Source organism: Trachypithecus francoisi, unplaced genomic scaffold, assembly GCF_009764315.1.
Source record: "Trachypithecus francoisi isolate TF-2019V2 unplaced genomic scaffold, Tfra_2.0 Lachesis_group6, whole genome shotgun sequence".
NCBI classification, from domain to species: domain Eukaryota; kingdom Metazoa; phylum Chordata; class Mammalia; order Primates; family Cercopithecidae; genus Trachypithecus; species Trachypithecus francoisi.
This window is the reverse complement of record NW_022681471.1, coordinates 105,481,247-105,506,596: the sequence shown is the minus strand read 5'-3', so window position 1 is coordinate 105,506,596 and position 25,350 is coordinate 105,481,247. Positions and strand designations below refer to the sequence as shown.

The following is a 25,350-nucleotide window of genomic DNA, read 5'->3' as shown; positions in this document are numbered from 1 at the left end:
TTCATAAGGGAGAATGAAAGCATTTTGAAAGAGTTTCACATCATCATCTAAAACAGTATCGGTGCCCCTCACTGCATACCCAATTGACAGACGAGTTGTGGCAAAGACTGGTGGTTGCGGTTGCCCACGAAGTAAAGAGAATTATTTTTAGGTGCCTGAGATTCTTGGAGATGAGGAAATTTAACAGCCAATGGCTAATAGCACTCTTATGTGAAACCATCCAATATTCGATATATTTTAACTGATCTTAAGTACTCTTTTTTATTTTTTATTTTTTTTTTTGAGATGGAATCTCGCTCTGTTACCCAGGCTGGAGTGCAATGGCACAATCTTGGCTCACTGCAATCTACACTTTCCGGATTCAATTTATAAGCAACTAATTAAATAAGCATTACTAATGAGAAAAATACTCAAGCCAAAGTAAATATTTAGCTAAGGATATCATAATCCATAAAAATGGAGCTTTTTGTTTGCATCTGAAATGACTGCTTCAAATCTCCCCATGTATTTGAAGCCAATTTGCTAAGCTGAAAAGTTTTCCTCTTTGGCCTGACACATTAGACCATCTTTATTTACATGTCCTTAACTTGAAGGGACACTAATGATGCTGTGATATATTGATAATAGTATTTACAAAATTATCTGACCTAATTCCAAATAACAAGTTTGAGAATTACCCTGCATTCTATTCTTTGAAATATTCACAATGATTTAATGTACCTGCAATAAAAAGCAGGTAGTTAAAAACACAACTTTAGGAACTCGACTAAAAGATGGAGAATAACCTACACAAATCATCTTGATGAGTTCAGAGGGCATTTTTTTCAAAGCCAAAGGGCATATTTTGCAAAGTAACTTAATAGATGTAAATAGCATATAACATATAGCATAGCTACATAAATAAGCATATGTGTAACATATATGAATACATTTATTTGTGCCTATGCACTCTCAGATGTAAATATAGAGATGTAAGTCAGCCAGCAGCAGTGGTATGTGATTCAGGAAGCTAATATGCCATATGGCATTATGTATTAAACACTTTTGCACATAGTAGGTAAGATAATAAAGATTCTCGGGCTGGGCGCCATGGCTCACACCTGTAATCCCAGCACTTTGGGAGGTCGAGGCAGGCAGATCATTTGAGGTCAGGAGTTCAAGACCAGCCTGGCCAACATGGTGAAACCCTGTCTGCATTAAAAAAAAAAAAAAATACAAAAGTTAGCCAGGCATGATGGCAGGCACCTGTAATCCCAGCAACCCAGGAGGCTGAGGCAGGAGAATCACTTGAACCTGGGAGGTAGAGGTTGCAGTGAGCCGAGATCATGCCACTGCACTCCAGCCTGGGTGACAGGGTGAGAATCTGTCTCAAAAAAAAAAAAAAAAAAAAAAAAAAAAAAAAATCTTCACCTAACTATATGAATAAACTATAAACACTAATTATTTGTTCTGTCTCCCTTCCTCCATCCCTCCCTCTCTCATCTGTGTTGGCCTGTGCTAAATTGTTTCCCTACACCATGTGTCCCTACATATAGGTTCTTTTTCACCTTACTACCAGGCTGCAGCTATTATCTCCTGTTTCAGTCATTTATTCCTTCTGTCCCATTTTGGCTTCAAAGCTACGAGGGGCAAAAAAAACAAGATAATTAAGTTTATTAGAATTACCTCTTCAATCAGAGCAAAATTTTAAAAAAATATCCAAGAAAGAATTTGCAAATTCATTTCATAATGAAATATAAGTAAGCTTTGGACTTCATGAATCTTAAAAAATAAATTTTGGGAATCCAGAGGCCTTTTGTTTTACTCCGTTCCTGATTCCTGGCTGTGTTGCAGGTAAATTAAAATGATGTCCATCTGACCTCTGAATAAATGAAGTGCCACTGTGTGTATAGAAACTGTTGTATTTAATATTATTTTCCCAAAATAATATAGTTTGCCAGGTTATAACTTTGCAAAATATAATAATCACTGAACAAAACCATTTTTCTCTTACTAAAGATTATGCTCAATTCTTTTTTAAAAGTTTTGAGAATTTAATGACACCTTAGGCTTAATGTACTCTACTTTACAATCAAGGTAGTTTCTCCTAAAATAGCTCGTTCCCTGTCAATGTTCCAGGAAATAATAGTCATTGTATTATCCCATGGCAAGGATTCCAATATAAAATTGTACTGTTCTGTCCAGTGAATTTATAAGCTTTAACTCTAAAAAATCATATTCACACAATCAATTTTCTCTCCATTTTAGATCATATATTTTGAAAAGGTAATTAACTGAGAACTTGGATATATCTGTTCCTCCCCACAATCTCCTTGTAAAAGCAGCTACAAGAGAAATAAAGTATTTTACTAAATAAAAAAAAAACTTTTTTTCACTTCTCAAAACTTTTCAGAATACAGATTTCATTTGCTTATTTTGTATCCAAATTTTTTTAAAATAATAATTAACTAAAATGATGAACATTAGAGTCTTGTCAATCACAAATAATTATGTTAATAGTCCTTATGATTATTGGGAAATGAAGAATGTAAAAAAAGCATGCATAATAACGTTAATGCATTGTATTTAAGTTTTTGATCTTGATGCATTGTTTTCAATTATGAAAAGGACAGAAAATATAATACTTCTGTTTTGAAGTAATTTATTTTTGGATTCCAAATATCATCAATAAATGATAATACTGTGAGTTCTTTTTAACACTGAAACAAACAAAAATAGATTCAAATACAGAGGATAAAAATATTTGTACACAAGCAATACCATTTTTGTACCTTTATTATTTGTAAGTGTTAACATTGAACAGTATTAGACAAATGTTGTGATACCCTAATTCTACTATTTTTGTGTATTTTTTCTTGTTTTTGCTCCTCACATGTGACAAGATAAATTCAAGAATGTTATTTCAGTGGATACTTGTTATGGGGCCAGGACTGCTTGCCCAACAGGCCATACAAATAGGAGGTGACAGTTTTCATGCTTTCTCTTCCTCATTCTGAAACTTCAAGCAAGCGAAAAAGAAACTTAGCAGAAATGGTATTCCTTCATGTAAATAAGTTTCTCTAAGTTGGTGGTTTAAGGACATTGTATTTCATAGGTCAATAACAATATTATTAAAAAAAAAAAAACTATTAGGGAACATCACAAAAGCTCTGCCCTTTACTTTTTCTAGTAAAGGACATTGTAATGAAATGAGGAGAAAGAACAAGAAAGGCCATTTTAATACCTCCAAAACTGTTGAAACCCATAATTTTGAAAGAAAGGACAATTCTTGCATTAAACAAGTTTGCTTTATGAAAAGCTAAAAAAAAATTGCTTTTTTTCTTTTCCTTATGGACCATTGAAAACTTCTGGACCATGGAAGACTGGCATTAGGATACCATTGACATAAAAATATAGAACAATCAACTCTGAAACTGCAGAGAATTCCACAGGAAGATGTTATACATTCATTCATTCAATCATTCATTCCACATATTTTCATTAAATACCTGCTCTGTGATAGAGTCTATGTCTCGGGGAAATAGTAACTAACAAGACAGAATAGGCTCCTGCCCTCATCAAGCCTACATTCTAATGACAGGAGACAAATTATAAACAAGTTAACATACAAAGATAACATTTTCAGATTGCAGTAAATATTAGAAGGGAAATGCCTAGCTCATGTTCTAGAGCATGATGGTTAAGGGTAGAAGGGATGTTGTGAACAACATAAAACAGGTTGTTGAAGGCAGGCCACCTGTGGAGATAATGTTCATGCTGCATCTTGCAATGTGACAGGAGACCAGCAAGGAAATATCCAGAAATAGAGACCCAAGTCAAAGGAAACATAATTGCAATGACATAAAGTAGAAGACATCTTGGCAAGTTTAAAGAAGAGGAGGGCTTTGTGGCAGATTAAAGAGACCCTTTCCCATTAGGGAGGTCAACGTATGAAGAGGACTAGATCTCTTAATTGTCCACATATGAAATACTCGAGTGTATCTATGAAGAAACGAAAATATAGTGACTGATATTACTCATGTTTCATGTGTGTTTGATTGTCTCAATACTAATCAGTTAACACATTTTGAGCATTATACGGGTCACAGATGGAGCTATATGTTATAGATAACTCTATTTGTTAGATAATTCATTTATTTTTCATCACCCAGATATTCTATTAACTAAGAAAGCACTAATTATTACGGAAAATTATGGATCTTTTGGAACTTTCCCCGTTAATTTATCTGGCAAGAAGTACCCATGCACTAATATCCAGAGAAACAGTTAACAATGCCTCCAAATTATCTGAACATCTTAAGTTTGTACAGATATGGGCACTTGGATTATATTTAATCCATGCATCTTTCATCCATGGATTAGTCACCGCTAAATATAGCTTTCCTCTGTTTTACATGTGTTAAAATAGCTATTTAAGAATTTTAAAAACTGCTCATGATTATAGCATATGGTGCTAAATTTGAGAACGCAATCAACTCGGACTTCCATTTAGTTCTCTTGGCTGTTACTAAATGGGTGCTAAACTATATTCAAAAGATTAAATAAAGGGTAAAAATGATAGAATGTTTTTAAGCAAAATTATATTATATAATAAAGGCTCCATGAATTTGTATTATTCATAAAACTAAATTTTAAACATTTTAATATTTCAAAAGCAACTGGATCATAAAGGAGGGCAGGAGAATTAACAGATAACTTAGCAAACTTGAAATTATAATCCTTTTTATTTTTTCAAAATCAAAGTGGAAAACAATATACACTTGAATTGATTTTATTCATCTGTTCTCAGAATATGTTCCATACAATGAGAGTCTTAAGTAATCATTGAAGAATCAGAATGACTCACAGATGGTGCAAGTGATTTAATTATTTTTAACCAGTTGTTCTGGACATGCTCAGAAGGATATTTCCAACCCCACTGCAGAAGCCATCTGAGCTCCCTTCCAGCTGGTGTTCCATATTTTCAAAGCAAATTTAGATTGGAGAAAATTACACTTTTTATTGTTGTGTTGCAAAGGGAGGTCAAATTGCTGTGTATAAATTCTTGTTCTTTTTTCCCTTCATTGTATGAGTTATATTTATCAAATATCACGTCTTTTGTATGATTGCTATGGATTTGCCAATGTTATTTTACATTCTGTGTTGTCTGGCACATAGGAGGCACTAGATAAATGTTTATTCAATGAAAGAAATACCAATTCAGTGTATTCAAAATAAAACTTGAATTTATTTCTAGACTCACAGTAAGTGTATGGAGTTACCATTTAACTGCATTCTCAGCATTACTGGGAGACTCCCATTAAAAATGAACCCAAAAAAGGAAGAAACCAATAAAATAAAACAATATCACTATCACTACCCCCACCAGCAAAAAAACAACATCAACAAAACTCTGTGTTAATTCAATAAGTAAAACTACATCTTGATGCTGGAACCTCTGCCCCTAATTTTATGGGATCTTAGGAAAGCTGCTTGACAAATTTTCATCTTTTTAGGCTATTATAAGGATAAGAGATACCCTTCGTAAAAATTTAGTCTTGCATATTTCATAATGCGGAATGATGGTAATATGCAAGAAACATAACTGATATGTGTAATCATTTCCATTATGCTAAGAAAAGGGAATGGAATATGGATATCCCATTAATGTCCATAGTCACAATGAGAAGTAACAAACTGTTCCCAAATAGTTCTATCAAATGTAACAATTTTTCAAGGTTGTAGAATTCCAAGGAAGATAATACTAATTTTAGCGAACCAAGTTACTTCATCTGATGCCAAAAATGAGTTATATTTATTTTACTTTTATCAGTAACACTATATGATAGTAAAACTGCACATATCAATAATTCATCACTTAATTTTGTATTTATATCCAATATTTCTGAAAAATATACAATTCGTAGATTTTACCATCAACATTTCCTAAAGAATGTGCTAAATTTCCACTTGATAGAAAAATTTGACAGTGTATTACTATGTTTTTTTCTTATGTTTATTAATATATTAACAAGTTGCATGACTGTAGTCTATTAGTGTAACTTTAATTCAGAAGATAAATATAAAATTGTAAATCTAACATAGCCATAATCTAACTATAAAATAATTGTGAATAGTGATTCTAGCTTGACACATTTATTCTGCTATTTGTATTTAATGTGCTACTTGAAGCCAGTCATTTGAGACAATATTCAAGAGGTAATATGTTGTACAAATCACATATAAATGGTAAATTTGTTTAAACTTTCAAGAATACTAAATTGTAATTAACATCTTATTTTGTACATAGTGATGGCTTTGGCCTAGAGATATTCAGAAAACACAAAATCCTATGTTCACATAGTTACTTACTACCCTTAGTGAGTTCAATTACTGTTCTTAAGTCTCAGTTTTCTGTTGGGATTATTTGCTTTAATCTTAACAGCTTATGTATTTATTTTTTCCTCTACTATTCAAAAATTGTATTCTATCAATTTAATGGTTACTATAAAATTCTTAACATGCACAAGAAATTTCATTCTAAGCACAGGAGAATCTTCAAATGGCTTTATTCATTATTGATTACTTATTTTATGAATTAAATATATACTGTGCACGTAGCTAATGTTTTGGTGTTGAGGAAACAGTATTGCAAAAAAAAGACAAATTTTTTTTGTATTGTTGGGTTGGAGCTCTACTTCCAGATAGGGAGATAAATACTCAAGAAGATAAACAGGGAAAATATTGAGAACTTTCCTGGTCATGCACTTTATTGACAAAAATAAATGGGGAAAGCATGGATAAAAAGTGTGTGTGTGTGTGTGTGTGTGTGGTGAGTACGCATGAGAGAAATTCACTGAGAAAAACACTTTTGAGTCAAGAAGTTAAGGCAGAAATGGAAAGAGCCACATGGATAAACGGGGGAGGATTATTTTAGGCAGAAGTAGCACACAATGCAAAGGGTGCATGTCAGATCTGTACAAACAGCAGCAAAGGGGTCAGTGTAGGTGGAGCAGAGGTAAAGTATTAACAGATAAGGCCTGAGAGTTAAGAAGTGGCCAGCCAGGTCAGATAACCCTTGAAATTCATGAAGGGTTTTGGATTTCACTTTAAAATAGATGGGAATTCATTGAACGGTTATGATCAGATTTAAATATGATTTATATTTTCAAATGTTGTCCCTGTTTATTGTGCAGAGATAGTCTAAAGAAAGCATGCATAGATTTTTTTTTTCCCTGAAAATTTGAAAGAACAGTGCTTCCACTGCATTTGAGGGGAGAAGAATAATTTTGTTTAATCAAGTCATAAGGTCGGATGAAAATAGCAAGACATATATAGAATAAATAAAAATGGCAAGTGTCCAAGGACTGAGCACTGAGGCATTTCAGTATTAGAGAAGTAGGTACTACCTATGGAAACTGAGAAACAATACATAGAAAGGTAGGAGATAAACTGGATGAAAAACCTAATCACATTATCAAGTTTCACCGATGTTCAGCATTTTAGTTCTATTCTGTTTTTTAATAGACACTTTTATACACAGTAAATGTTTAAGACTTTTCCATTTTTTACTATTTTCTTTACACATCATTCTCTTTTGCAGCTTAAATCATCCATCTTGAATCATTCTCCTGTTTAAAGACCAGTCTTGACGTCCTCTAAAGAGAATTTTACACTAGTAAACAGTTTGCATGTCTGAAAAGATCTTTATTTCAATGTTATTCCTGAAAGAGAGTTTCTATCAGTACACAATTCTAGGTTCCTATGTGGATGTTCTTTCATTGTTTTTGAAAATATTATTCTACCATCTTCTGGATTCTATCATTGCTATAAAACCAGGTACCATTTTAAGTGTCATTACTTTCTAAGGAAATATAGCAGTATTTAAAATTATTTTTATTTTTTATTTTTTGGATTCATCAGATTCATCATTTGATAGTGATGATCTATACTTATATTTATTTTCTTTTTATTTATCTTTTCTGCTTGAGATTTGTTCAATTTCCCAGTCTGAATATTGGGATTTCTACTAATTTTTGAAAATCCTAAGCTATTATCACTACAGACACTGCCTTTTCTCCATTGCGGGTAGGATTTATTTATTCCCCTTTACAGGCTGAGGGAAGCCCTTGAACGTTCTGACTTTAAGCAGGGGTTTCATTTTCACCTCTATATTACGTGTTGTTGAGGGTCACATATTTTTTCCTAAAAGGTCTTGAAAACTTCTTTCTAGCCATTAGGCTCTCAATCCAGGTTCAGTTTCACGTAAGATGAGTTCATCATTCATGGCACATAGAGGGAAGAGAGGTTCCACCATAGCTCAGCTGTGTATTTAAAACGTTTTAAAAATTACATTTTATTCAGAATTTCAATTCATTCGAAATGAGGGGTGAGGGATTAAGTCAGTCTGTCATCTTTCTGGAAGCTGATCCTCGTTGAACATGTGTCTACTTAAACAACCATTAAACTGATTATACTACACAACAAGACACTAGAACAAAAACATTCTGTAGAACTAGTTATAACCATTATGATCATCAACAATCGAGAAAAACATACAATGTTAGCTAATTTCTTTCTTAATCCTTGTAATATGTTAATCACAAAATTGAGCTGAGAGAAGAAAAATTCTACAAGCAGCTACATCCTGGTTCAACATTTCCCTTTGCAATCATTATTAGTCTTTTATATTCACAACTCCATTTACTAAAGAACATTCTGTCTCTAAATAAGAAAATCGTTTATCTTCCCAAATTCTCCAAGGATGTTTCACTGGCAGCTGACAATCTTTGTTATTTCAAGGCAAAGAAGAAAATCTATGTGGCAATTATGCAAAGAAAACGTTATTTCCCTTAATTTTATTCTCAAAATGAGTTGCTTTTATTACATGATAGGAGATAACATAAAAAATGGGTAGCAGATGGCCGGGCGCGGTGGCTCAAGCCTGTAATCCCAGCACTTTGGGAGGCCGAGACGGGCGGATCACGAGGTCAGGAGATCGAGACCATCCTGGCTAATACGGTGAAACCCCGTCTCTACTAAAGAATACAAAAAACTAGCCGGGCGACGAGGCGGGCGCCTGTAGTCCCAGCTACTTGGGAGGCGGAGGCAGGAGAATGGCGTGAACCTGGGAGGCGGAGCTTGCAGTGAGCTGAGATCCGGCCACCGCACTCCAGCCTGGGCGACAGAGCCAGACTCCGTCTCAAAAAAAAAAAAAAATGGGTAGCAGAGTATTAAATCTAGGCTCAGACATTATTTTACATAAGGTGGTGGCAAACAGCTCTGTTATTACTTTTCTTGTACATCTCTGCTTAAATTTAAGGAAATCCCAAACAACAGAAGAATAATGATACAGTGATGTTTTTCCCATTTTTTTTCTAAAGAATATACCTTTTTCACTATCACTCAAACAGGAAACCTTTCATCAATCTGAAATGAAATTTCCCTTTTCTATTGCAACTGTCCAGATGTGAAAGGCTATAGAATCTAACCCCTTCATAGAAAGTCATAATCCCATTAGCATATCACACACACTAGAAATTACAGAGTAAGGAAAGTTTGCTTAATTTACTGTTTACCAAAATTGTTTAAACACTGAATTTTTTTTTTTTTTTTTAATAACTCTCATCATATTTTGGGAAGCAGCGAATTCAAGTTTCATGTCTTCCATTCCTCAGATGTGTCCTTGGACAAATCTCTTAAACTCATTTATGCTAATTTTTCTTACAGTAAAATGACAATGAAAATGATACTTGAGAGGGCTGTTACTGTGATCACACTAGATGCATGTGAAAACTCTTTGTGAATGTAAAACACTATTCAGATTCAAACAACTTAAAAAAGTTAGTGGAAGAATATTCACAATATACGGTTGTTTATTTTACAAATTTATTCACTTAAGGATAATTTTTTTTTTTTTTTTTTGAGACGGGGTGTCACTCTGTTGCCCAGGCTGGAGCAGTGGTGTGATCTCTGCTCACTTTAACCTCTGGCTCCCGGTTTCAGGCAATTCTCATGCCTCAGCCTCTGAGAAGCTTGGATTACAGGCAACCGCCACCAAGCCCCGCTTTATATATCATATATATATATAATACATATAACATATAAAACATATACATTATATATAAAATATATAAAACACATATATGCTATATATAACTATATATAATGTATATAACTACATATAACTAAATATACATAACTACATATAAAACTAAATATATATAACTATATATATGACTACATATATATAACATATATATGTGTGTGTCTGTGTGTGTGTGTGTGTGAGCCAGACTGATCTGGAACTCCTGACCTCAAGTGATCCGCCCACCTTGACCTCGGAAAGTGCTGGGATTACAGTTGTGAGCCACCACGCCCAGCCAAGGACTATTTTAAACAACACATTTCTTGCGGCATTTATTCTACAAACAGGGTTAATTTTCTATCAGCCTTCCAAGAACATGTATATTTTGGAAATGTGTACTTTAATTTCGCTAAAATATCCTATTACAATCACTCTGCTATAGGACAAGCTATCCTTTGCAATACAATATTGTAATCCTCTTCATATTCACCCTTCACCACCTCACTGTTATGTTCCAGAAGCTTTGTCTTTCCTTAGTATACCTACTTCCAGAAGTAACTGTAAGAGAAACTGATGTACTGAACAGCAGTCTTAAACTCCCAATTTGCATACATAAGTATAGGGAATATAAAATATTTAATAACAGAAAATACTTATATTATATCACCAGATTATACATCAAAGTTCTACTAAATGTTCGTTGTTCCTAAATGAAAGGATATCTAAATAAGTTATAGCACCTATGCAAAATTCTAGGTGAAAAATATTCCACTAGAAAAATCTGTTCAAAGGTACTGATACGGAAATGAAATTGCTTGTGTTTAAGTATAGAAAAGAAATCTTTAGGCCTCTATGTTAGTAGAACAGCACAAAGGGAGATAAAGTGTGAGTTAACAGAAGTGATGGGAAGGGGCTACATGATGTAGCAGATCATAGGATTTCATTTAAAGAGTAATGGGCAGGAAAGGCCTGATATGATCTCATTAACACTTTAGAAGGAGCTCTCTGACTTCACCAGGGGGAAAATGGTGTAAGTGGGGAAAGACTGGAAGAAGGGGTTAGAAGCTGTTGAAGTAATCCAGATGAGAGACAATAATGTTATAGATTAGCATTTCCATAACAGATACTGAGGAGTGATTTGATGCATTTTGCAGGTATATCCAACAAGAGTTGCAATAATTTACATGGTAATGTAAGAGAAAAGAACCGTGAAGGATGTCTAGGTTTCTGATTTAGGTAAATGATAGTGCAATTTAATGACATCTGGAGATGTTGGCAGGTGCCAATTTATGTAGATGAGGGGTGGATCATTTATTTTTCACTTGGCTATTGTATGTTTGAGATGTTCATTAGGTATCCAGGATAAGAGCTTGTTGGATATAAAATGTTAAACATCAAGATCATATACTTGGTATTTGATGTCATAACATGTTCACCTCAAGTGGAAATGTATTTAGAAGATGGACATTTCTTTTTCTTCATTGAGGTGGACTTTTTTTGTATTTTTTGCTCCTCTTCTTGGAAAGGTCATGCACATATGCATATTTCAGAGGTTTAGCACATTTTTGCTATCTAGAAACATTATAATTGGTAATAATTCATATTGAACACATTATGCACAAGCCTTATATTTGTTGACATTATGTAGAATAAGTCTTATATTTGCTTCATCTCCCTTTACATAGGATATGTAATACATAGGATATGTATTAAGGATATATAATACATAGGATATATAATACATAGGATATGTAATACATAGGATATGTAATAAGTCTTTTATTTGTTTTATCTCTCTTTACATAGGATCACTTAAATACTGCATTCTCCTAGTATTCTGTGTTTTCCTTGGTGGCGCTGACCAAATTTTAGGACTATAAGCTTTTTTTATAAATGTTTTTATTTACATAGAGAAAACAATTTTACACAGCTTTACATAGCTGTCTCCTTCCTTCTAGTTTCATTTTATTTTACACAAGTATATTGTTTAGGAATTATTTTAGCAAAAATCTATAGGTAAGAAATTCTTACTTTTTGTTTAGGTGAAACTAGTTGTACGTCTGGAAATATTTTGCCTTAATTCTTGAATCATATTTTACCTGGTATTTGAAAATGTGCCTAGCATTTTGAAGATATTATTCCACTATCTTCTAATGTTTATTGGTGATGAGAAGTCTGCAGTGAATATTGTCATCCTGTAAATGTTCTTTGGTCTTTAGTAACCTTTATGATACCTTTTTGGTTATTGATACTCTGAGTTTCATTCAGAGCTAGTTGGTAGACTTGTTTTTATTTTTTCCACATTGGTTGACCTTTATTGAATTTGAGGATTCATTTAAGTTTACATCTATTCCATTTTATTAAATATCATTAATATAAAATATTGTCTCTTCCCCATAATCCTCATTTTTTCAACTTGAAACTTCTTTCATGCAGATGTTTGAGCAATTAATTATATTTTCATTTCTAGGCTTTGTTTTTTAAAATCTTCCTCTTCACTTTATATAATGGCCTATTCTTACTGGAAAAAAATCCATTTAATTTTTATTTTTGAGCATTAAATATTACTGAATATCCTTTGGTGATTATCCTCTTATCTCTATTTTCTTCAGGTATACATTCCCCTTTTAATGTTTGGCATCTGATAACATTGCTTATAATTTTTTTCCATAATAACCATAATTTTAGTTTGTAAGTTTATCTTGCTTAGGAGTTTCACATGAGCCTTGGGGGTTGTAGTAGTATCTTCATTATACAATTTTGTGGTTGCAAATGCCTGGGCTCTCTGAGGTTATTTTCCAAATGCTACAATGAAGCATAAAAAAGTAGAAACAATTGTCTACTGTGGAGTTTCCAGTGCCTTTAGGTAGAAGAATCCAGATAGAGGTCAGTGGGGGAGTTTATAGAAAATCATGCCCTTTCTTGGCAGTTATCAGATTTGTGTGATATTTCCTGTGTTTATTCTGTGAATCTAGAGAAAAGTATCTGCTTATATATTATGGAATCAAATTTGAAATTTTCACCGAACAAAATATCTGTTGCTAATATTTTAAACAAACAGCACATACTTAATTCTCTTAATGAATTTATGAAAATATTTAAAAAAACAAAGATTATGTCTATTTTCTAATGTTAATGTATATACAGAAAGGAGAAGAAGAAAACTTTGATGCATTGAACCTACATAACACAGCAGGTGTTTGGACAAATATTACCTTATGTAATCCTCACAAACATCTTATCTCCATTGTACAGATGAAGTAAATGAGACTCAAAATGGTTTATCTATGATCATACAGCACTCAAAATCACTGGGATTCATATTCAACACTGTTTATCCAAGAATTAATTTTACTAGACCACACTGCTGTGATAATACATCATATAGGAATATCTCTTTTCCTCAGTTTACACTCTGTGTTTGGTCTTAACTGAGGTACCTAGTTTCTAAACCAACAGGAAATATATTAGAAATGTTTGGAATTCCTAATTAAGGCAGGAGTTTTCTCATTGTGAATATCTGGTAAAATTTTTACCTGCTTCCTCCCAGTCTCCTGCCTCTTCTTTATTATCTTCAGGTTTGCCCTGAGGACCATAATTTGCAGATACCCTCTACCATGCTTTGGTCTAGCATTCCTGTGTGGCTGGGCGCCTCCTCATGATTGTTCCCTCAAAGTCTCAGTCCTTTTCTGAGCTTTATTACTACCATATAGAGCTCTGACATGGACAGAGTCCCTTATATGCCTTAATTTTACAGTGTTTAGCAGTTCTCTGAGTATCTGTGAAATAAGGAAAATTAATTTTTCATTTTAAACTCACTCAGCTCTCACACACTAAGCACTTTAGGAGTACCGCTTACTATTTCAAATTGTTGTTGCAAAGACATGAAAGATTAACTTTAAGCCTAGAGTTTATATCTAGGAAAGAAAACAGAAAGGGACAGTCAGGAAAAATAACAATCAAACAATTAGAGAAGGAGAATACAGGGGGAAGTAAGAAATTCTGAAGCTATGGCATATGCTACATCAGAGCCATTGTAAGTTTATATCAAATACTACTTTTCGTTAATCTTCTTACTGTGACTACCACAAATGACTCTAGTGCATAAGAATTGAGAAAGATAACTCTAATCAGTGGCCACAGTGAAATTAGTTTCAAAATGCATTGACAATTGGTAAAGTATAAAGATACAGCTTGAATATTTCTACATCCACCTGTCTATCTACCTACCAACCTATATACCTATTTATCATCTATCAATTATCCTTCAGTTCTAATTAAAATCCAATACCAATATAACTGTGATATTAAATTGATTATTCTTCATACAAATTGTGATCACTTTATTATCATGGATAATTAAGAGTTAACACAAAAATAGCCCCCTTCACATTCTGATTTTGTATCTTTAATATATAAAATTTAAGAATAAATCATTTATGAGGAAAATACATCCTATAATTTTACCATAATTTTAAAAAAATATATACTGGTTCACATATGCTTCCTTTATTTCACCAATCATTATTATTACGTTATACAAATATTTGTTGAGAGTCTACTATGAATAGGGACATAATGGCATTTGAAGTAAGCAGTTTAGGGAGATTTTTGATCTTGTGCCTATTTAGCTATAAAGCATTGGTAAGTTGATTAGTTTGCAACGAATTTTAAACCTGCATATTGGGTGTGTCAAGACATGGGGAAAATTGGAATGGAGAATTGAGTTAGTAGTCAGATAATCCAAAGCAAAGACTTCCCCTTGAATGATCTATTAAATTGAGGTGAAACTATTTTACTAGAATTTTCTTTTTGATTGCCTCAATCTTTCGCTTCATACTGCATCTACAGACACAGGCTTGCTCATTAGTGTAAGGTTATATATGACACATTACGTTCATAACATCTAATATGAAGGATAATAGGCTGAAACATTCAGCCAGGTGGAATTAGATTTCACATGCAATACAGTTTCAATATTCCTTGTATTCTTCCAATTGCTCAGAATAGTCACCTGATATTAAACTTTAGGGTATTAGATTTAACAGAAAACAGTGTATTTATGAATTTTCTTGAAGTATAGAAAGAAGTCACGATAATATGCAACATACTTCCCTTATATGTTTATAAAATAAAGTTATGGTAATTGCCTTTGACATTTTAAAAATATATACCAAATTAAATGGAACTGACAATATCACAGAAGAAGTTCCCAAGAAGTCTCATACATGGGCTGAACTCTATGCAGTTGTTATTTATATAGGGCAAAATGGTTGAGTATCTGTTTGATTCATATAATTTCACCTAACTTAACTATAAAGCCTTAGTTTCCAGACTTTGACTTCCTGGTTTTGTGAGGAGTAGTACTTTCTTGTATAATTACAGATGACGATCATTCCTCTTCATCTTACAAGAGTTAATAATAGGAACAAAAATATACCTGTCAGAAAACCTCTATGGTTTACAGCCTATTACAAATAAAGAACTGAGACCAAGCTAACAATTCTGAATTGCCTTTTTAAAGAGAGAACCATACACACTCCATTCAGTTGTCTGAAAGAAGAGCAGTCACTTCTTTTTGTTTTGGCTGGGAACATTTCAGTAATAACCTTATCTGATATTGTTCAATCTGCAATCAATTACCAACCATCTTACTAGGCATCCAGTTTTTTATGAGCACTGTAGCCCATTAAGTAGTCAAACCAGGTGTGAGGACCAAGTTATTATTCTTCAAGTCAATGAGATAATGGCTTATGCAGGTTGACATAAGATGTACCACAAAATATTTATTATTTATCATGTATACATTAAGAAAGTAAAATCAGCATGGGATGATCTCAGGAAAGCAATACATATTTTTTTGGATTAGACACTGAAGTAAAGTGAATGTATGATAAATTGACAAATTAACATTGTCAATGTTATGAAAAATGATGTAGCAAAAAAAATTAAGATGTATTTTCATTTTTGATAAGGGGTTTTTCCTATTATCTGTTAACTTCTTGTGTCTTTAAACTGCAAAATTAAGCACTAGTGTTACAGAAGCCCAAAGTGAGGGAAACTACTCACTTTCAGAATATACATTAGAAGTTTAAAATTGCACCCAGATTTTTTGTCTCTTTTTTGTTAGTAGGCCTCTGTTAATAGAGTAGTAGTTGCAAACACATACGTGGGTTTGCCAGTAACAACTCACAATTTGTGCAAAGTTGAGTCTTCGAAACTGAGCAAATTTGCTCTCAATTTCCCGCCAGCGCTTGCTGAGCTGGATCTGAGTTGGCTCCACTGCCATTGCGGCCCCATCCTCAGACAAGCCCTCAGCTTGCCTACGCACTGCATTCAGCTCCTCTTTCTTCTTCTGCAATTCCCGATCAATTTCCTATTGAGCAAAACCAATACAGGGCCCAGGGCAGTTAGCTAACCATATCAACCGACTTGCAAGCAGCAAATACTTCTCTCAGAAATTTCAAAGGCTGTTGTCCCTTTATTGTCATCCTTTGAAGTTTACAAATATGAAAGGCATGACTGGCATCCTTGCTCAATAATCCAAATATTATTTCTGTTATCCTTGAATGCTTGGTTTTAGACATTCTAATTAGGTAAATATTTAAATTGGTCTAACATTTTCTTTCTTCTAAATTCCTCTGGTGTCTTGGGATTTGAATCAATTTGGAGTGATAACTCATTATTTATTAGGGACCATCCATATAGAATATAATTTAGAGGGTAAATGAATAAGTCATTTATTTCCTTTTTAAAGGATTGAGGAACTCAACAAAGAACGAAGCAAAATAAAAAGTGTAAAATAACAGAAAAAACATATTTAGACAATAAGCAAATAAATCTATAGAGATTTAACACTGATGTGAGAAGATGTTCTGATGAAATGAATGTGCTAACATGAGTAAGAAGTCGTCCATATACCGATAAGTCATTAGTTCATCTGGAACAAAGATACACAAAGTCAATTACAATTTTACCAGAAAACACATCACATTTCTTAAATCATTTTACATAGTCTGAAAGCAAAACATTTTATTCATTCAACATTATGTCAACTGAATAACACTTAATACATTCACTGAAAACAACACACAATACAAGGAAATGCATCAAATCAAAGAGAACATTAATAGAAACAAGAACACCAACATTTTAAATATGATCTTCACAGGTTAAACTGTATAATAAAATCTGGTATTGACATTCTAAAACAACATTACCTTTATTTTCCTTTCATCTCTGGGTTCAGGTAGGCTGGCTAATTTTTTTTCAATGTCATCCAAGCATTTCAGGAGATCATCAGCCTGCCTCTTGTACTGATACCACTGATGAGAAATTTCTAGAGCCTTTTTTCTTCTTTGAGACCTCAAATCCTGTTCATGGTGCAGACATTATTAAAATATCAATATATAGGTATAGTGCACTTCTGGCTGCAGTTATTATCAAAATAATTTGTGTCCCTCATCTTTTTGTACAACTTAGGTTAACTTCATATTTATATGCAAAATATACAAAGACTTAATTAAATTGTGTATTCATGAGGCAGGACCCATGTATAAGAAGCTAAGAAACCTGAATAACACACTTAAAGTATTTTCTCTTAGCATGTTCAAACGTGCTTAAAAATCTTGTCACATTTAATTGACTCTTAATGAGCTAATTGTTGTGTAGTTTATATGAAAGAGTGTAACATATGAATACAATTGACTTAACTAGATACAAACTCACAAACCTAGTGAGTTTGTATTTGACTTAAAATAGGTAAAATTCTAAAACGTATATTTTTAGCCTTGGGACTCATCAACAAAACTTTATGTACTCAACCAACATATATTATATTTTTAGAAACGCCTACGTAAGAATTTCATAGGCCATTAATATTTGATTATTAGAAATATAAAGCCATTTTAATTGTCTTATAAACTGTTCCAAGCTGTATGTGTAGAAGTGTCACCACTGTTCATATATTTGTGAACATAACTAACAAAAAATTATGTTAGACAAATGCTTCTCCTTCCAAGGCTTGCATAGCCAAATTTATCTTACTGTACCAAATCACGCTCTAAATGCAAAACAATTAACTGTTTGAAAAAAGAAAACAGCAAGTGCATGCTTTCAAATCAATGTGATAAGACTAATTTAATAAATCAACAATGGGGGGAATCAGTCATCATGCTCTTTGCGAGCACACACAATATCTTCTGTGATTAACAGAATTAGTCAAATGCCATTTTATAATTCATGGGAACATAAGCTCTGCATGCAGCTTTCATTTCTACAGGAATTAGCAATTAGGGTTTTATTCACAGGTTTTAATTCAAGCTAAAAAAATTAAATATCAGAAAACTTCTAAAAATTTCATTGCATTGGAAAGTTTTGACCTTCTCTAAAATATTTCGTAAGGACCAGAATTCGAACCATTTGACAGGTTTAAAAAGTTATTGAATATGTTGGTATAGACTGGTTTGGCAAGTAGGTTTGATGACTTTGATTAATCACTTATAGCCTATATTTGCAAGAATGACCTATATTTCATTATCAAGTTTGTTTAAAATTGGGAATTTAAAACTTGCTGTACTTTGCATTTTATGTTGAATTTTCAAACCTTCTGAGGACTCAGATCGAATGCTGCTTTTTTCAAAGGTAACAAGATACAGCCACGTGAATTAGAGTTGAGCCATGCCTTATTTGTGACATAACTCACATCTTTGCCAAGAGAAAGGGCTTGGTGGTCATAAATCTGAAACATCTTTCATTTCCTAGGCACAAAGTGATGCATAATATGTAAAATATTTAGAGACGTCATGTAGATTTCTTTAGAGGAATGCCAGATAACCATTAAACACTGCTATTCAGTAGGACACATGCCATCGTACTACCAGTGTAGATACTTCTGAAAGCTTGCTCACAGTTGGAAGGGTGTGAGTTACATAGCGTTCCGATTTTCTAGACACATTACGGTGTGCTTTTGCACTCCCTTGAGGAAGAGGCCTTTTCTGTTTACTATATTTATCAGCAGTTACCTTCAGAACACCTGCTGGCCAATTAGATTTTCCTTGTGGATTCCTTGCAGGCACAATATTGTGTAATTACATTCTCAGCAGTGTTTATCTGGTTGACTATAAGGGGAAAGGTTTTATTCTCTTATTTGCATGTAGAAAGCAGACTCCATCTACCTACTAGGTGGACCGACCTTCATAACTACATAGCTCCAAAGAGTGATTTACAATGAAAAGCTCAGCAATGAACAGTATTAGAAAATCAGCCATGCATGCAAATAGCGATTATTGCAAAGCATATACAAAATAAAAGGTTCTTTCACAAAACTTTCTACTTGTCTAGTCTTGAGAACTTTCTAGATACTGTTATAGAAAAATTAAGTTTATCCTGCTCTTCCTGTACAATCCAGATGAGTCATGTGGGGACTTGAAGCCATATACAAAACTGCTTAATATGAAAGTAGCAGTTCTTATTCAAAGGCAGTAAGATTATTTTTGAGGATTCCTATAAAAATGAAATTTGACTTTTGTATATAGTGAGTTGCAAAGAGTGACTTTCTTAAAGGCATAATAAAATTTTAAAAATAAATAAATGAAAAGAATCCAGGGCTTATTAAACAAGTATCAGGTTACCAAAAAATTGGACCTAATGCAAATAAAATCAATTAAGTAAAGAAAGTAGGAATAATGGATACATGTAGATTGGTTATTCTGGCAGTTAGGCAGGTTTTTTTTTTAATATAAAGTAACTGATAAAAATAAGGCATAATAGAAGATTAAATATATAAGTACTATGAATGCAATTCCATCTTTCAAGTATTACTTAGAAAAATCTGTCTTTAAAAAGCCATAATTTTTAAGCAACACATCTTTCAAAATCAACCACCAGTCAAAAAATGTTAAATAAAGCACACACGTTGAGCAGAAAAAGTGAATTTCTGATGACTAAGAGTCTTAAGCAGATTTTATTAATGCACAATATATTTTACCCTATATATTAAAATAAACCACAGGCAAGGTATATATAATTTTAGCTCTAATACCTGAGAGCATTATGTTTTGTCTGTAACAGCTGCTGTTTTATCTTTATTTCCTCTCGCTTTCTCTCATCTGTGATTCTTTGTTGTAAGTTGTCTCCTCTTTGCAACAATTCTTTTACAGTACCCTCATTGTCTTCATTCTGATTAAAAACAACAAGTACAGTCTTCATTTTGGTTTTTAAAAAGCTGTACATTGTTAACAGAGATAATAAGACATGTTATTTAAACACACACAAAAAATCCAATTTAAAACTTTCATGGAATGTTATAAGATACTGTGCTCATAGCCTTTCTTTTACATTTTGCACTTTAGGTTTTAAAATTAGTTTCCTCCCATCTAGTTGTAAAGAACACATTTTTAGGGGCACCTGTAGAAAGATGGGGGAGTGTGGTACTTCACCACGTCAGACAAGTCATGAATTACTGTGAAAGCATTCTTTTGGCTTTTTTAGTGTAGCTCTAGAAATTAAAAAATTAGAGAAATGAGCTAATGTTTTTATAATGTTAACTGATCCATAAAGGAATACAGATGTGTATTTGTGACTGAGATAACAGCAGATCTGAAAATATTAACACACAACTACATGGAACTATTTTGTTTTAAATGTACACTAATTCCTATCTAATAATTACTGCTTCATTTCTGAAACCTACATGCCCAATAGGAGAAATATCAAGATATTAATAAAAATGATGTGTTAAACTACCATCAAATAATTACTAAATATCTCATATATGCATGTTAATTTTAAATAAATATGATCAATAACATTAAAATACGGATTGGAAAATGGCTTTAAACATTTTCAATGGGTATTTTGTTCCTTTAGACTGCAAGAACAATATCTTAATTTTCTTTACTTCGACACAAAATGTTTTGAATAAATGCTGGTCTAATACAGTCACATATATGGCCATGTGATTTTTCACCTTTAGTTTTCTGTATTTCAACTCAGAATGTGAAAACTTTATATCAAGTTGTCTCACCATGTAATGGTACTCAAGGTACACTGATGACATAAGGAAAACAACAATAAATTTCAAAACTCACATGTATTTCTGTGTATTACAATTCAAGGAATTACATATTATATATTTAAATTTATAATGCATTAACTTCAACACATAACTGAGGACTTATTCACTTTGTATGGGGAATGGGATTATTTTTGTCAGAGACTGGTCAATAATCTAAGAAATGTACAGCATAATATAGACACATTATATACTTATCATAATATAGGCACATTATATACTTAAAGTCTGTGAAAGACTTCACTTATTTTAAAATGTACTGTAAAAGTCTGTAGCATTTGCTAGGACTGAGGACAAAAACAAAAACAAAAAATTTAAAAAACCCACTTCACTTCTTTCCCTATACCAGTTGAGGGCTCTAGGGTAGTTGGTGGTCAGCCCAAGAGGTAAGCAGTACTTTTTTTCATTTCGGTGCCCTCTGGTTTCTTCTTTGACCAGAAGTAGAGATTGTTGTAACTCAGCAACTTGGAAAGCCTCTTCTTTCTTTCCACAAGCTGAGTGAGCCACCAAACCCCATACATAGGGAGTACTGACTGAGGCAGCTCCAGGAAGTGGGAACTAAGATTGGTGGGAATAGTTCTCCTATTGCTTCACACTTATTACCTAAAATTTATATATTGCCTTCTGATGTCACTTTCAAGCACTGTCTGAGAAGGCTCTAGCACTGATAAATGTAAAGGTTAAGAATGCCACAGAGGTGATGGCAGTGGAAGAGGGGAAAAACTGTGAAAAGGAGGATGAAGAGAGAAACAAAAGTCAGTTAATAAGGATGTGATATAAAAATATTCAAGCCAGAGAGAAATATAGTAGGTATTTTGAAATCAGTTGGGATTGAAGGAGAATATTCTGAGGCTGGGAATAGCCCACATGATCATATTTCTTTACTCCCATGAAATAAGCAGCATAAATTTATACAAATTTTAGACATATACTAACTAATCAACTATTTGGTAGCACAACTTTGTGTGAATTGTAATAAATAATATTCATATTATACATTATTCCCTCTTCATTGAAATCAATGTTATACTACCAAAAACATTGCTGATACAAAATGTCAGTCATCTATGATAGTTGAGTATTTTATTAAATGTTTAGTTTATTTTATGATTTGACTCCTTTTTCCAATTACATTTTGCCCTTGATAAGTTCAAAAGTAGGACAGGTCAAAAGAAAATTGCTGAGCTATTTATTAGAAATCGTAAGTGCTCCTATATTACCATACCATAGTAACTCAGCATTCGTAATAAAAGGTCAACAAGAATACTCTACATTTATAAAAATCATTAGAATCATAAAATGTGTAAGATGTTTTCTGAAAATTCAGTTGGAGACTTGGGTTATGTAATTTCTTTCCAAATATTTATTTCCACTCCTAGTTCATTCACACTTTTATCACAACCAATTTACCATATCTTTATTGAAGTCTTCCTCTTTCAGATTCACCCCCTGCTGAATTTCAGCCTCCAGTGGTTCAAGCAATTTTTGTATATCTGAGTTAAACTGCTCCAATTCCTTCAAAGGAATGGAGGCCTAAAAAAAAAGATAGTGCTAATTTAAATCAAAATTACTTTTTATTAGAAACATAAACCCAAAGAAATACATTTATTCAACCTCCTGTTGCTAAACTAATCACATGCATTATGTTTCCATATTATGTTTTATGAAGGGTTTTGAAATACAACTGGAAAAGTACCTGAGGATGCAAATAAGGGGAAACATTTAACATCACCAGAGCTGAACATACATGCAAGATAGTACAATTCATCATTTGGTGATATCAACAACAGTCAATTTACAGATACATTTGAATGGGTTAATGTTTAATATTCTAAAGTCAAATTTGGTCTTATTTTAAATATTCTGATATAAATACATTTGGTTAAATATGCCTCATCAGAAATTGCCTCATTCATCAAATAACAGTAAACTCAGGTAGAAATGCAGAATTGTCATCTTATCCCTAGAAAAACTACATGGCAATCTGCTCAGATGTTTTAAATGACATTTTTAGCATAGCACAATTGACAAGCATGCTCTTCTAAGACAAACAATGCCATTAGCTTGCCTTAGGAACAGTTTTCTTGGTGATGCAAATAAATTCAAATGAATGAACCTAATATATTTCACACAAAGAATCTATACTTTTCAACCTTGGAAACATCAAAGTTTCTTTACTTTTGAATTGATAATGACCATGATCTCAAAAAACTTTAAAATCCCTTGACTTTCTAAACAAAACCCTCGAAAAGGAGTGATAAGTGAAAAGACATGGAACATCAAATATATATTCAAAAAAGTGGGCAAGATTTAATTATTAAATTCTGTTAATAAAATACATTGATGCTCTCTCAACCTTTATGCTGTATTTCTTTCCATTAAAACACTAGAAAATATTTCATATGTGATAGCTTTTGAAAACCCACAGACGACATACAGAAATCTGATTTGCTTTCAGAGCTAAAACTTTTTACTTTTGTAAAACCAATTCAGTATGTGTCTTATGCCAGGACGATTACATTCACCAAGTTTGGTCCCCACCTACCCTTCCCCAGTCACGTTCCCAGAGGTTGAATTTTTATTAGATGGCAATTTCTTGTGAACAATACGGATAAGAGTAAAAGAAAAACTAAATATCTAAAGGTAATAATCTGTCACTACTGAAGAAGTGAATAATCAAATGCTATTCATGATGACATGATTCTCATATGCAACATGAATAACCACATATCTTCTAGGTACTTCTACACACCCATGAAAGGATTTATGAGATAATTTTAAGTGACCTATTATGGTAACAGTTTTTAAAACCTAATGTTCATTTGCCATTTGAAATATGAGTTATTTGAACCAATATAGATTGGTAGTGCTATAAACATGCTTAAAGTTTCAATTTCTGTATTATTAGCAATTATTGTACTTTAAAATCATACATTGTTTACATGGTAAAAGTAAGATTAACATCCTTCAGAATTATAACTGAATAATTATCAATTTGGTAATATTTTGTTATTAAATGGTTGTTCACATTTGCTAATATTTAATGAAAGCAACTGTTCTATGTGATTTTGTGAATACACAATGATAAATAACGCTTAAAATAACTTCTATTGTGTACTCGGATGTCAGAAGAACATAGGTCTATTTGCACTCAGATTTACTGTTTTATTCCACAGCTTCTTCTCTAGCTTTTCTCTCCATGAATTTAACTTCTATGAATTTAAGATGCAATTTTCTATGAATTTAACAATATTTTATATGTTCCAAATCTTCACCCTAAGCTGTTATCTCACTTTTGAATTCCCACCTAGACTCTCCAATAGCCAGCTGAATTTTCACTTGAAGTTTGACATTTGTAGTATGGAGTTCATTATCTTTTCCCCAAACTACTTACAATACTAACTTCCCTAGTTCTGTTAATAGAAGACCATTTCTCTCAGTCATTCAGGTGTAAAACATAAGTGATGTTATTTTTGAATATCTCACTCTAATGTCTAACAAATATCAAGTAAGAGTCAATCGACTTGCTATGATCCACTTGCTTTGGAGGCTCCATCGTTGCTCCTGGTCCTCACACAAAACTAAAGCAATAAGCTTTGAACAGATGTAAAATCTCCTTTCAGTCAAACCAGTTCCAGCCTGTGCCCAATGATCAGCTTACTATGTTTCAAAAACCTTTCTTTCATTATGCTATTTATTTGCTGAAGAACCTTCTGCATCTACTGAGTATAAATAGAATAAAGTCCAAACTCCAGCACGGCAGTCAAAGCTTCCCCTAATCTTGCCTCAAAGACTTTCCAGCCTTATTTAAGTGTTCCTAATATAGACCTTTTTTGCGGGTCATTTGGTGATCTTCTGTTACGCCTCCTTCAATGCCCTTAGAATACTTTTCATCTTCTGGTGAAGAACATAAACTTCTGTATGAGAATGCATGGATTGAATCTGGGCTCTACCATTTACTAGCTGAGGGAATTTAGACAAGTTATTTATCCTCATTGAACCTCAGTTTCTTCATAACATGGAGATAAGATGAATATCTACCTCATAGGGCTGTTACTAAGATCAACTATGTTAGAATGGTGTCTGGTATATAATAAAAGCTTAATAAATGTTGACTATTATTTTCTCTCAAAATTCCATGCATTCATCCAATATAAATACATGCTCTATAAATCTTGGGTCTTATTTGTTTCCTCTCAAAATCCTAATC

At 32.8% G+C, this 25,350-nt stretch overlaps 1 protein-coding gene across 1 annotated transcript in view; it reads right to left on the bottom strand.

Annotated features, from left to right (window-relative positions):
* The window catches only part of DMD (dystrophin), a 2,224,438-nt gene that overhangs the window by 1,290,898 nt on the left and 908,190 nt on the right, over positions 1 to 25,350 (bottom strand). Inside the window, 4 exon segments of the mRNA XM_033201414.1 lie at positions 16,260 to 16,442; positions 17,287 to 17,441; positions 20,110 to 20,245; positions 22,551 to 22,673. Of these exon segments, the coding sequence (XP_033057305.1) occupies positions 16,260 to 16,442; positions 17,287 to 17,441; positions 20,110 to 20,245; positions 22,551 to 22,673 (597 nt within the window).